Source organism: Ovis canadensis, chromosome 1 (assembly GCF_042477335.2).
Source record: "Ovis canadensis isolate MfBH-ARS-UI-01 breed Bighorn chromosome 1, ARS-UI_OviCan_v2, whole genome shotgun sequence".
Classification (NCBI taxonomy): Eukaryota; Metazoa; Chordata; class Mammalia; order Artiodactyla; family Bovidae; genus Ovis; species Ovis canadensis.
Window position 1 is genome coordinate 239,998,366 of NC_091245.1, and position 13,575 is coordinate 240,011,940.

Here is a 13,575-nt window from a genome sequence, read left to right on the forward strand (position 1 = left end):
GCAAAATGATAGTAACTACCTGAATTTGAAAGACCACCAGTGTATCTGAAACCAATGTACAGTGTCTTCATAAGAGTCCTTATAGAAGAGTTGTTTTCAAAAGTTCCCTAGATCCACCTTAAATTCCCTCCAGCTTGACAGTTCTCATTTAGTCTTTTAGAGATTTTTCTTTGGAAGAGTGAATACCAAAGGAATGCATTTTAGATCCTAGCAAAGCTGCTTCTGACTATAATTTAGAAAACTAAGAACAACTAGGAGAAAAAGAGACAAAACCAAAGTACCTACCAGGTCAAGGAAGCAACAGAAACACCAGACCCCACCCCAAATGATCAGGCAACGATTTGCCCTGACAAATCACCTTTGGCCCACACAACTTACTCCCTCAAAGGACAAAGAAACATTTATCTAATCTAAATGCACACCAGAGGGTCCCTTTTCATACAAGTTATTAATTCCTAAGTACCTGTCTCAATTCATTATGCTGTTGTGGCCAAACTGACAAAACTACACTGCAGGTTTACTCTCGTAACTTAGAACAGGTCCAATACATTTTTGAATAAAAAAAATTACCAACTATAAAACAGTGTGCCCAACATAGTAACATTTTTATGTGGGCAAGCTGTTGTTCAGTCACTAAGTGTGTCCGACTCTTTGCAGCCCCATGAACTGCAGCATGCCAGGCTTCTCTGCCCTTTGCTATCTCCCTGAGTCTATTCAAACTGATGTCCATTGAGTCGGTGATGCCATCCCACCATTTCATCCTCTGTGAGATGATGTGAGATTCTGTGAGCATACTCCGAAAAATGTTAGAATGCATATATCAGACATCACCACTGGTAGTCCAGTGATTAAGAATCCGCCTGCCAGTGCAGGGGACATGGGTTCTATCCTCGGTTTAGGAAGTTTTCACATGCCACAGGATAATTAAGAAACCCTGTGTGCCACAACTACTGAGCCCGCATGCTGAAACTACTGAAGCTGGCACACCCGAGAGCTAGTGCTCCACAACAGAAACCACCCCAATAAGAAGCCCATGAATGGCAACCAGAAAATACTCCCCGTTCACCGCAGCTACAGAAAGCCTGCACACAGCAACAAAGACCGAGCACAGCTAAAAAAAGTTTTGAGTAATTGATTAAAATAAATAAATAAAACAAAGCCAGAAAATGTATGTAGCAAAAATGTTAACCGTGATTATCTCTGTACATAATGATTTTCCTCTTATATTTCCAAATTATTCTAAAATGAACAAAAAATGAAGATAAATAAAAAATACACTGTATCAGACTCTCTAAAATCACATATTTTTTGTATGTTAGCAGATGTCTCACAGCAGTATTAAAATTGCAACAATTTTTAAAATTATCATTTTGAAAGCTGATGAGTGTCAGTATATATACTAAAGAAATTCTGCTTAAACACCTGGTTTCTTTAACTCATAACACCATTCAAGACGCAAAAACTGGCATTCTTTAATACTGTTATGATGAAAAGCACAGCTTGGGTGATTACAAAAAAACATAGGTATTACAACAGATGAATAAAAATCTTTCCTCTACAAGAACAAACAAATCTTAATTGTTGAAGAAACTTTGTACAAAATTGAAAAGAACTTCTTGAGGAGGCTTTCATAAAGGTAAAATTTTTTAAAAGAAAAGAAAAAAATAGTTAAACTATCTGCAAACCACAGTTTCATCTACGTCAATATGCAACATTTTAAAACCACACAAAAAGGAAAGGAAATTTTTAGTGCAGCCGGCAGTCCTGCAGCGGGCCTACTACCGCTGAAGCTAGCCAAACAGCTCATGTTTCTCTGAAGACTTGGAGCAAGGCCCGCTGAAGCACAGAGAATACACCTCCAGGTATGTCTTCCTAAATACTTAATATATTCAGTTTCTTTACATGGCAGGGAATCTATGATTTTCAGTGCTTAAACCATGTGAGCTGAAAATGCCAACATGTAATAAGGTTGCTGTGCAAGAAGGCACCAATTATTAAACTCCAAATAGATTCTCAGTGTGAACTACACTGTAATTTTCTTCTACCTGAAGACCTCATCCATCCCTTTCAGAAAGACAGCTTAATTCACACAACACTGAATACTACTTCCTGATGGGAAAGCCTAACTAGTCAGTAACTAGATTTTAAAACTGGATGGATGAAGGCTATGTTGTATTTCTTCACCACAGGGCACAACAGGGCTCTACAAACACTGTGATAGGTAATATCTAGAAAATTCCATTGTGACTTCTGTAAAGAACAAGTAATGAGTTATCTCATGAGGGTCTAAGCAATGGGCACTCTCAAACAAAGGAAACACTAGAAATCTCTTCTTGATTTTGCTAGAATACACATGGGCACCTCAGATGTCCATAGGCTAATAATTACTTAAAAAAATATATTCATCGAGCACTTAGTTTTCAAATTCATGATGGAAAACACAGAATGCTATTATAGTATAATTTTACAACTGTTAAATTTTTGATATGACCAAAAGTTTTAAATGAGAAATTTGGGCTTCACTGCAAGCTAGCGGGAGGTTAAAGAAAAACAACTGGGAGGCCCTGCATGACTCTCAAGCACTATGGAGTGAATAGTTACATTGTAATTATTTTTAAATAAATTACCCTCGGCTGGTCAGTTCCAGATAACAGTAGGCTAACTGATCAAAACTAATTAATTCTCTAATCCTCTCTTTACCACAGTCATCTATAAAATGAGACTTTACCATAGGAGCAATAGGGACACTCACAGAAATGTATTATATGTTACGATCATAATGTAACATTTGAAATACAAGGGCCTAGGCCAAAATCCTAGCACCTCTGTAAAGGAACAATGAGCAAAGGTGGGAGGTGACGGTTCACCTACACTGACACTAGCTTTTGACCCAGAGAACAAAACAATGTTCAGAATAAATGGTTAATAAATAAATGGTTATTAGCAAAAGTCAAGTCATAAGGATGTCAGTAAAACCTAGAACAGACTTCAGATCTGAAGGGCTTCCTTTAGGCATTTAGGATAGGCAGGATCGGGGCTGGGAAGGATAAAGGTAGAGAGCCTAGAAAATCATCAACAAGGTGGGACCCTAGTCTGCTCCAACAAGCCAGGGAACCCTGTCCAACACCCAGGTGCCAGACCTCAGTGTCCTCAAACCCAGGGACTGGACCAAATGTTATAAATAAGGGTTCCCTGCATCCTGGCAGTCCTATGAGCCCCAAATCCTATCACAACAAAAAGTACAAAGGAAGGAAGGAAGTGCTCCCAGAACAGCAGGGGTCCCACCAATTAAACTACAGAGTTGGGAGGAAGACAGTGCAGATGACATGGAGAGACTACAAACAGCAATTCTGAAAAAAAGAGAAGGCTTAGGCTTAAAAGATAGAACCGAGAAATTTTTTTTAATATATCTATTGTAAAATGAAACATCAAAACACACAGAGCCTAAATGTCATTCATTAGTATGTAGGGGAAAAATTAAGAATGAATATTCTATTTCTGCTCTTCTACATGAAAATTTTTAGACTATAGTTCCTGACAATAGTAAGCACTTAGTGAAGGCTTGATATTGTAATAAAAATAAGACAAGTATCATATGATTCCACTTATATGTGGAATCTAAAAATAATGGTACAAATGAACCTATCCATAAAACACAAAGGGTCACAGATGTAGAAAACAAACTTATGGTTACCAAGGGTAAAGTGGGGAGGGATAAACTGGGAGATTGGGATTGACATAAACACACTGCTGCTGCTAAGTCACTTCAGTCGTGTCCGACTCTGTGAGACCCCAGAGACGGCAGCCCACCAGGCTCCCTCGTCCCTGGGATTCTCCAGGCAAGAACACTGAAGTGAGTTGCCACTTCCTTCTCCAAAGCATGAAAGTGAAAAGTGAAAGTGAAGTCACTCAGTCGTGTCCGACTCTTCGCTACCCCAAGGACTGTAGCCTACCAGGCTCCTCCGTCCATGGGATTTTCCAGGCAAGAGTACTGTATATAAAATAGATAACTAATAAGGACCTACTGCAAGCACAGGGAACCCTACTCAATACTCTGTAGGGACTTACACAGGTTAAAAAAAAAAAAAATCTAAAAAAGAGTAGATATATGTTTGCTGTACAACTAAAATTAGCACAACATTGTAAATCAAGTATAAGCCATTATTCCTCAAAATGATAATAATAACCACTATTATTATTATTACTACTGAGACACAGTTTCAAAGTGGTTTTGAACATGGCTTCTAAGATCAGACTGTCTGGCTGGGAATCCTGGCTCTACAGTTAATCAGCTATAAAACCGCAAGTGCCACTCAACCTCATGGTGCCTCAGCTTTCTCATCTATAAAACAGGGATACAAATGACCTAATTTTGTTCCTTTTTATAGCCAGGTAATATTCCATGGTATATATGTACCACAGCTTTACCCATTCATCTGTCAGTGGACATTTAGGCTGCTCCAGGTCCTGGCTACTACAAACAGTGCTGCAGCCAACACCGGGGTGCATGTGTCTTTTTGAATCATGGTTTTCTCAGAGTATATACCCAATATATGGGCTCACTGGATCATATGGTATATTTTTAGTTTTATAAGGTACCTCCATACCCCAATTTAAAAAAGGTAAGGGAGACAACATCTATATGATAGAAATAATAAAAAGTTAAATCAGTACATGTAAAGTATTTGGCATGGTACCAGATACAAAGAATGTGTTTGATGACTATCACTGAGTTTAGTACAGAATGATGTTATTCCTGGACTCTCAAGTCCTATCTCAAGTAGGGAAATGGGAAAAACATGTACTCTCTTTAAATATCCCTTTAATTTAGAAAGCTTTATATATATCTGCCTTATCCATCCACTTACATATTGTTTCACCCCAAGATGTACCCAATGGATCATTAAATAATTAGGAGAATTAATGATTTTAAAAAGCTTCTAAAGTTTTTGTGTTTTCAAAAGGATGTTTCAGAGAAGTGGCCTTCTTAGCCCCTAAAGTTACTGGTTGCTATTTTTAAAAGCTGCACATGAATTTTTTTCTTGCTAAAACACAAAACCTTCTGATCAATAAATCAAAGGAAGGAAATTGTTTAATATTCATGAGGAGGGTGCCACAGCCCTAAGGGCATGAGTTTATGAAGACTAGTTTGTTTAACTTACGCTATACATCATCCAATATTCCAGATTTGGAGGGAACATGACAAGACTTTGTCACTATCAGAGATGATCATAATGGTTCCAAGGGCAGGACTTACACACTTGGCCTTGACTGCCTTGAAACCCACAATGAAAGAAGAAAAAAAAAAACCCTAAAGTGCTAAAGTTAGATGTTTTGATACATCTATCTATATATATATATATAACTGAGCTTCTCTTCTGAGAACTTTGTAACCAACAATCATATACCCTTGCCCTGCTAAGTCACTTCAGTCGTGTCCAACTCTCTGCGACCCCATAGACGGCAGCCCACCAGGCTCCCCCATCCCTGGGATTCTCCAGGCAAGAACACTGGAGTGGGTTGCCATTTCCTTCTCCAATGCATGACAGTGAAGAGTGAAAGTGAAGTCGCTCAGTCGTGTCCAACTCTTAGCGACCCCATGGACTGCAGCCTACCAGGCTCCTCCATTCATGGGATTTTCCAGGCAAGAGTACTGGAGTGGAGTGCCATTGACTTCTCCGACTCTTGCCCTAGAAGCCTTTAAAATACAATCTTGGTCAAACTTCTTGCCAATACTGACAAGGAAACATCTATGCAAGCACTGTTTAAGAGAAATACAAAGCAAACCACAAAGCTATTTTAAAACTATCTTGCAGCTACACTTAAAAAAGCAAAAGCAGGAGAAATTAATTTTAATAATATAGTTAACCTAATGTATCAAAAATATCATTTCAATATATGCTCAATATAAAAATTACTGACACATTTTACTAACTGTGGCATTACATGCATAAAATAGCACAATTTTACTCCTTAAGCTTTTGAAATGTGACCAGTTCAAACTGACTTGTGCTGTAAATGCAAAGTACACACTGGGTTTTAAAGATTTAATGTAAAATATTGTAAGAATAGTGCAAGTAGTGACTACTCTTTATAATATTTCATACTAAATATTTTTTAAGACCCAGTGTGTACTTTGCGCTTACAGCACAAGTCAGTTTGGACTGGTCACTTTTCAAGGGCTTAATGGTCATCTGTGGTTGTAGGTTACCAACCCAGACAGGACAGGTCTACACCATCATAATCCAGAACATCAGTCAAAGACCAGATGCTAATCCTACAACTTCTGTTAAAAAAGAAAAATGAAACGAAATTCTGATTGTAAAACTGTTCCGGTAGGTTACACAACAAAAGGCCTATTATTTAAATAAAAATCTTTTAGATTTTAGTACAATTTTCTGTCCCCTCTCACCTCCCCTCTCCACCTAGGTTTCTCCAGCATGAAGAGTTCTATCAACCTATGAAAACAAAAGCCAGGAAGCCTCATTGAGAGCAATTCAGGCTCAGCCGCAACCAAACCTTTTGTTTCCTCTATTTCTCAGAAATTCAGTTCACTTATTTCCTCTACAAACTAACTTCCAACCCAACTGGTTACAAACAAGCTATCAGGATGCAAAAGTGTGAATTCAAAAATATCCCTTCTAGCAGCAACTTACACGGGATTTCTGAAAATCACAAAATCAGACCATGGAAACCCCAGGCTTCCTTCCTCGTAATCAAAGATGTTCCCACCAATCCACACATCAAGTAACTTCACCAATAAAATTCTAAGAAGCAGAGTGATTGAGACCATGGTTTCAGGAATATAATTCTGTTTGAAGAAAACAATTTCTAACTTGAATTACTAACCTCCCTTCCCTCTCATTTGTTTTTGTTTTTTTTTTTTTAACAGATTCTTTGGAGCTTTTTGTCTTTGTTCTTTCTGGACAATCATCCCTACTGTCCTTGAAGATGACCAACAGTTCTACCTTCTGCCCAGTTTACAGAGACCTAGAGCCATTCACATATTTCTTTTATTTAGTTTTCCTCATTGGAATTATTGGAAGTTGTTTTGCAACCTGGGCTTTCATACAGAGAAACACCAGTCACAGGTGTGTGAGCATATACTTAATTAATTTGCTTACAGCTGATTTCCTGCTTACTCTGGCATTACCAGTGAAAATCACTGTTGACTTGGGTGTTGCACCCTGGAAGCTGAGGATATTCCACTGCCAAGTGACAGCCTGCCTCATCTACATCAATATGTACTTATCTATAATCTTCTTAGCATTCGTTAGCATTGATCGCTGTCTTCAGTTGACATACACCTCCAAGATTTATCGAATACAAGAACCTGGGTTTGCTAAAATGATATCAGCTGTTGTGTGGCTAATGGTCCTTCTTATAATGGTGCCAAACATGATCATTCCCATCAAAGACATCAAGGAAAAGCCCAACGTGGGCTGCATGGAATTCAAAAATGAGTTTGGAAGAAACTGGCATTTGCTGACAAATTTCATAAGTATAGCAATATTCTTCAATTTCTCAGCCATCATCTTAATATCTAACTGCCTTGTAATTCGACAACTCTACAGAAACAAAGATAATGAAAATTATCCAAACGTGAAGAGAGCTCTCGTCAGTATACTTCTGGTGACTACAGGCTACCTCATATGTTTTGTTCCTTATCACATTGTCCGAATCCCATACACCCTCAGCCAGACAGAGGTCATATCTGACTGTTCCACCAGGATTTCACTTTTCAAGGCAAAAGAGGCCACACTGCTCCTGGCTGTGTCCAATCTGTGTTTCGATCCAATCCTGTACTATCATCTCTCAAAAGCTTTCCGATTAAAGATCACTGAGACATTTGTTTCCCATAAGGAGTCCAAGGCTCAAAAAGAAAAATCAAGGTCTGAAAACAATGCATAAATACAGGATTTTTTTCATGCTATAACTTCTTGCCTCACTAGGCAATTAAGTGTACAAACTCCTGGGAAGGAGGGAGAAAAGAGCCTCCGTAAGTGAAAATACAGACAGAGGGCAAATGCGGCTTGGTTTACCAAGAAACTGTTTCTGAATACAAGCCCAACTGTACTCTTGTGGTTGTTGATGCTCCTTAATACAAATGTTTGTACAAAAAAAAAACAAAAAACTAAAAAATCTTGTTGAACCAATATAAACCCTGCAATATCCTTAAAACCTAAGTGAGTTCTATGACACAGAGTCTGAAATATTCATTAGGTATTCATTTAAAGGCCTGGAGCTGACTTCTGATAGAAATACGCAAAATACTCTCTATGTGAGTTGCCAGAAAGCCCTTTAGCAACACACTTTAAAGCCCTTTAGATCACTTTTTAAAAAAAGCGGGGGGGGGGGGGGTGATTTCTTACCTAAAATCACCTGAGCCTGATTGATTTTTAATCCATCACTTAAAAACAGTAACTTTTTGGCTCAATGCTCCAATTTTTAACATCTAAGTGTGTCCTACCACAACAGCTTACAATTTTTTACTTATAAAAGGGCTCGGAAAAGCATGGTTTTTGAACGTACCTTATATTCTACCTATAGGTTATAAATAACGATTTTTTTTTTACTGTTAGTAATGACAAATTCAGTGATTTCTTATATTTATTTGTAGCAGTAAAGAACATACCCCATAACATTTTCAAGTGGTGGGGTTGTTAAGTTATACTAACTGCTAAAACTACTGTTTTGGAACTCACATCAAAGGTATGGAAAACTAGCACCAGTCAAATAGCCTTGAAATAGACATGTCGGCTCCACATTTCAAGGACTTCTTAGAAAGAAAAGCAGCATGAGCTTAGCTGAAGTGTGCCCCGAGGTCCTAAAGTTGAGTGTGACCCCATGGGGGGCCCAGCCATGCAATGTGTGCATGGCTCCACTCTCAGAGTCACACGGATCCAATCCTCTCAAATGCGAGTAAAGCAGAAAGGGTTCAGTAGACGGTATTAAATGAAGACTGACTTACGGGAGGGAGACTAAAAAATCAAGATAAGCATATATAAGACTTTGTATTGCTTTTGTTTCCATTATAAAAGCCCACATCAAAACAATCAGTAATGCAATTATTAAGAAATGGTGTTGTTTGAGCAAAAACAAACACGCAGACACAGAGAACAGAGTAGTGGTCACCAGAGGAGGAGGGTGACATGGGTAACGGGGATCAGCTGTTTGGTGACAAAGGGAAACTAAGTTTTGGGTGGAGAGCACGCTGCGGGGGATACCGCAGTAGAAATAAAATGTTTACACGTGGAACATCTCTAATGTTATAAATCAACACTACCTCAATAAAAATAAATGATCTCGGGGGGTTTGGGACTGGGAACACGTGTACACCTGTGGCCGATTCATGTTGATGTGTGGCAAAACCAATACAATACTGTACAGTAAAAAATAATAATAATAATAAATAAAATAAAGATAACTAAAATAAATAAATAAATAAATGATCTCAAAGGATAGGAGGGATGGTAGGAGGGAACAAAGGGAGAGAGAAAGACAGAAAGAAAAATAAGGAAAGAGGGAAGAAAAGGAAGGAAGCAAGGGAAAAGAAATGGTGTTCCTGAAAAGTAACAAGTTTGAATTCCAGACTCATTTTTTAGCTCTGTGCCGCGAACTATTTTCTGACAGCTGAACCTTGGACAACTCCTGCCCATAGCTTTACTACACATTGTCTGAGGATGTACAGTCTAAGCAGAACAGTACATGAGAAAAGGCACCCAAAAAAGTGCCCATGACACCTCTAACATGGCAGGCACTGCACCAGCCCCAGGGGGCTAGTGGTAATGACAGCAAGCCCTGTTCGGTATCACATGTCTGACACAGATAGGGTCTAAATGACCCTAAATGATCTGTGGCAGAGGCTGGCTGAATGCCTGGACACTAGGACCTGGGCTTGGTGGCCCACTGAGAGCACAGTCTTACTGATGAGCACATGAAGACATCATTCATACAAGAGCATATATGAAACTAGCTTACTTTTCTGAATCTTTTAGTCAAGGTGCCTTTTAGTCTTCTCTCCTTGGCCTTCACTCACTAGAGCCACATTTTAGAGACAAAGTGGGGGCGGGGGCGATAAAAAACAAACTTTTTATTTTTAAATCATATTCTTGTATTCTCATGTGCATAATAGGCGAGTCAGACTCACTACAGCATCCACAATGGCACAGTTTTACTAGTATACGCTTTTATTTCCCCTTTTCTGATGGTTTAGTCTCAATTACACTCACAGTAAAGGCACTTCTAGACAACTGGTAATAGAAGGCTATTAAAGAATTCTACCCTCTAATGTCAAATTTCTAGCAGCTCTTTTATGATTTCGCATCGCAGCTGAATTCTGTCATAATCCATCAGGAGACTTGGTCCCTGGGAATCATTCACGCTCTTTCCTCTAAAGAAGAGGACAGTCTTGAGAATTTCAGTGCTGGGAACAGCTGTGTCACCACAGATCACATGAATTCACAATCACAGAGGAAAGAAGCGCATGCTCGCGCAGCCCCCTGCTCTCACACCCACACACACAGGGAGCCCTGCAAAGCGCTGCTCACCTAGGAGAAGAGCACAGAACCCTCAACCAGTCTCAACCATTTTCAAGTTTCTGCCACATTTCCTTCCTTTCCCCTATTTTTTCCAAATACACATTTTGGGATAATTTAAAATTTACAGATAAAGCAAAAAGATAGTACAGACAGTTCCCATATCTTCTTCATCTAGTTTGCCCTAGAGCTAAAGCCTTTCGTACCACGATGTATTCATCAAAACCAGGACATTAACACCAGTACATTAATATTAACTCAACTCTAGACTTCAATATGAAATCTTTTTGACTATTTTAAAACAAATCAGACATCATGATAGTTCACCCATGAATTCTTCAAGAATTAAATATCTATCTAAAATATCAAGCTACTGTTTCTACTGCCCTAAATACACTGTGAAGTTGTTCCAATATGCAGAAAATGAGTGATGCCCACAGGTAGCAGATGAAAAATATTGGTATATTCAACCAGTAATGAAAAAGAAACAATTTTAGTTACTTTCAATATAGTCCTAGACATAGGATAATTAACAAGGGGTTCTTAATTGTAACAAGAAAATAAAATATATGGGTGTAGTGATTTTGAAAGTCATTTCAGAGAATGTTCAAAAATAACCAAAAAAATTTAAAAATTTAAGAAACTATTTAGCCTAGAGATCAAAGCTCCTCAAAGGTGTCCAGGAAATAATATAATATGCACCTCACAATTACATTTTTTAAAAAAATAGTAGTAATAATAGTCTTCTATTAAAAAAAACAGACTCACTGAAATAAGTTAAAATTCCACGAAAAAGGATAGTGAATCTAAGAATTTTTTTTTGTTATAAATTTTGGCCCAATTTTCATAACATATAGCAGAAAACTAATCTTGTTTCCCTTCAAAATAAACCACATCACTTGTTATGACTCAAACACTAAATTTCCCAGCAACTATTTCCCATGTGCTATCATCCAGTTCTTAAAGTCAACAAGTGGAAATCCAAGTCCATCACATATATGACCTTTTCTATGAAGCATGAGCCAATTTTTCAACCAGATGTTTTCCCCTCCTCCCATCTTTATTCTTTCAGAGTAGAAGAGTTCTGGGAAAGTCAAACGGTTCACTTTTCAGTGGACACTTGGGTTTTTACTCAAGTTATTTCACTTATTCTGGGGCTTGTCATTTTATAGACATTTGTCTCCCTATCTTTTTCATCTTTTCTGTGCTCAAAAGTTCTTACTCATCTGTACAATGCCAAAAGTACCTACCACAATACAGTGCAGATAAAAGCTACTTAGTAAATGAGTTTCAAATCAAAGTAGGAAAATACATACCAACATCATTTGCAGTGACTCAGATGCTGTTAGTACAAGTATACTAATGTGAAAAATTTTGCTAAATGTCAGTAGTACGATACCACAAATGTAGACTACACGAGCACATAAGCTACATGGTAAGAACCATAACAAACAAAAGCAGGTAGTGAATACAAAAAACTCACCTCTTTCATATGTAGTACTCAGGCAAGCAGTTGAATAATCAATGACCCTACAATGAAATGATCAGCTTGCCAACTGACAAGCGACTTACCAGAGGTATGGGAAAATGGGTTGCATACTGCAGGTGTCGTAGGAGGTCATAATTAGATGGAAAAATCAACTCCCTTGGTTTTTCTCTCTTCAACAGCTTCTCACCATTAACTGACATTCTTCTGCCCAGAGAAGGGTTGGCACTCTCACAGGACTCTCCAGGCATGGGAGAAAAAATCTAAGTCATGTAAAACAAACGTTGGAGACTGTAAATGAAAGCGCGAAACCAAAGCACACAACTCCAACACACAAGACACTCGTACCATATCTTCTCCTTATTTAACCATTAGCAAAATAATGAACTGTGTCAATTTCCACAAATTTCATATTCAGATCAGGAGCATCATCCCCCGTTCCAAAGATGAGAAAGTGGCAACCACACACACAGGTAAGAAATGTGCACGGCTCCATTTCCCAGAGGACCAGGGATAAAATTAGACTGATAACTAAGTGTCTTCCTCATAGGGCTACATTTCCTACAAAAACATACACAAAGAAATAATTCACTTATAAAGCTCATGAAAAATAGATACAAAGGTTTTAATCTGTACCCCAACCAAGATGTGTTTTCATAAAGAGTTAGTTACACACTGAGATCCATGAGGAAGAACACTTTGTAATTATGCCGAGATAAAGTAGAAGAATGTACAAGAAGTCCAGAGCCAGGAAAGCTGTTATTTAGAAGCTGAACACACATCCAGCAAATCAACATGGCCTGTCCTGATGAAATGATATTCATGGATTCCTGAGAGATAATGATCTCTAAACAAAGGAGTCACGGTCAACCAGGAGGATGAGTGTTTTAATTTACAGGAGGAGGGAATGCAGCGAAAACTGAGGATGAACTGAAATGAGACAGCAGTGTGAGATGATGAACTGTGGCCTGGGGCGGAATTCATTCCAGAGAAAGACACTTACATCACAAGTACAGGGGTCATGCCAATACACAAGGCAAGGGGCAGAAGGAGGAGACAGCGGGGGATAGAGGTGGGGGAGGAGGGGTTCAGGGTCAATAAGAATTGGAAGGTTGAACCTACTGGAAATTCCGAAACAAAGTCAGTTTTAAAGTCATTCTTGTCTACTTCATCAAAAATATTAGTAGTTCCTGAGTCAATGCCCATATGCGCCATAATAGTCTGTTCCTGATAATTGCCAGAGAAAGAAAGTCACATTGTAAATTTTGTAGTTCATTAAGAAGCTGAAGCTAAAACATGACAGTGACATTAAGTCATCTTATGTCTTTTTTCCCCTCAGTGTGTTTTTCTTCAATAAAAGAAAAGGAAGTTAAGATACACACTGCTTTACAAAGTCACGTTCTTTGTCCTCATGATAAAAAAGATTTAACTTCCGTGCTATTTCAAGAAAAAAATTGCACAAACTTCCTGATTAAAACCAAACTGACCATAATTTCCTTCTTGGGGCTATTCCCAGTCACATGCTCACCAACTAGCCTTAGTAAGAAAAAT

General features: G+C 38.3%; 2 protein-coding genes across 5 annotated transcripts in view; one reads left to right on the forward strand and one right to left on the reverse strand.

Moving 5' to 3' along the window:
• Nucleotides 1–13,575, reverse strand: part of MED12L (mediator complex subunit 12L) — a 361,426-nt gene that overhangs the window by 232,873 nt on the left and 114,978 nt on the right. For all 3 annotated transcript variants that reach the window (XM_069580602.1, XM_069580597.1, XM_069580588.1), the window contains one exon: nucleotides 12,111–12,287. In XM_069580602.1, the coding sequence (XP_069436703.1) occupies nucleotides 12,111–12,287 (177 nt within the window). The remainder of the gene's footprint in view (nucleotides 1–12,110; nucleotides 12,288–13,575) is intronic.
• Nucleotides 1,747–8,156, forward strand: GPR171 (G protein-coupled receptor 171). 2 transcript variants are annotated; one of them, XM_069580719.1, is made up of 2 exons: nucleotides 1,747–1,862; nucleotides 6,893–8,156. In XM_069580719.1, exon 2 carries the CDS (start codon nucleotides 6,952–6,954, stop codon nucleotides 7,909–7,911), a length of 960 nt encoding a protein of 319 aa, XP_069436820.1. In that variant the 5' UTR covers nucleotides 1,747–1,862; nucleotides 6,893–6,951; the 3' UTR covers nucleotides 7,912–8,156. The 2 variants fall into 2 exon arrangements, 1 of the variants encoding a protein (XP_069436820.1); XR_011255215.1 differs by having other exon boundaries at nucleotides 1,748–1,862; nucleotides 6,430–8,156.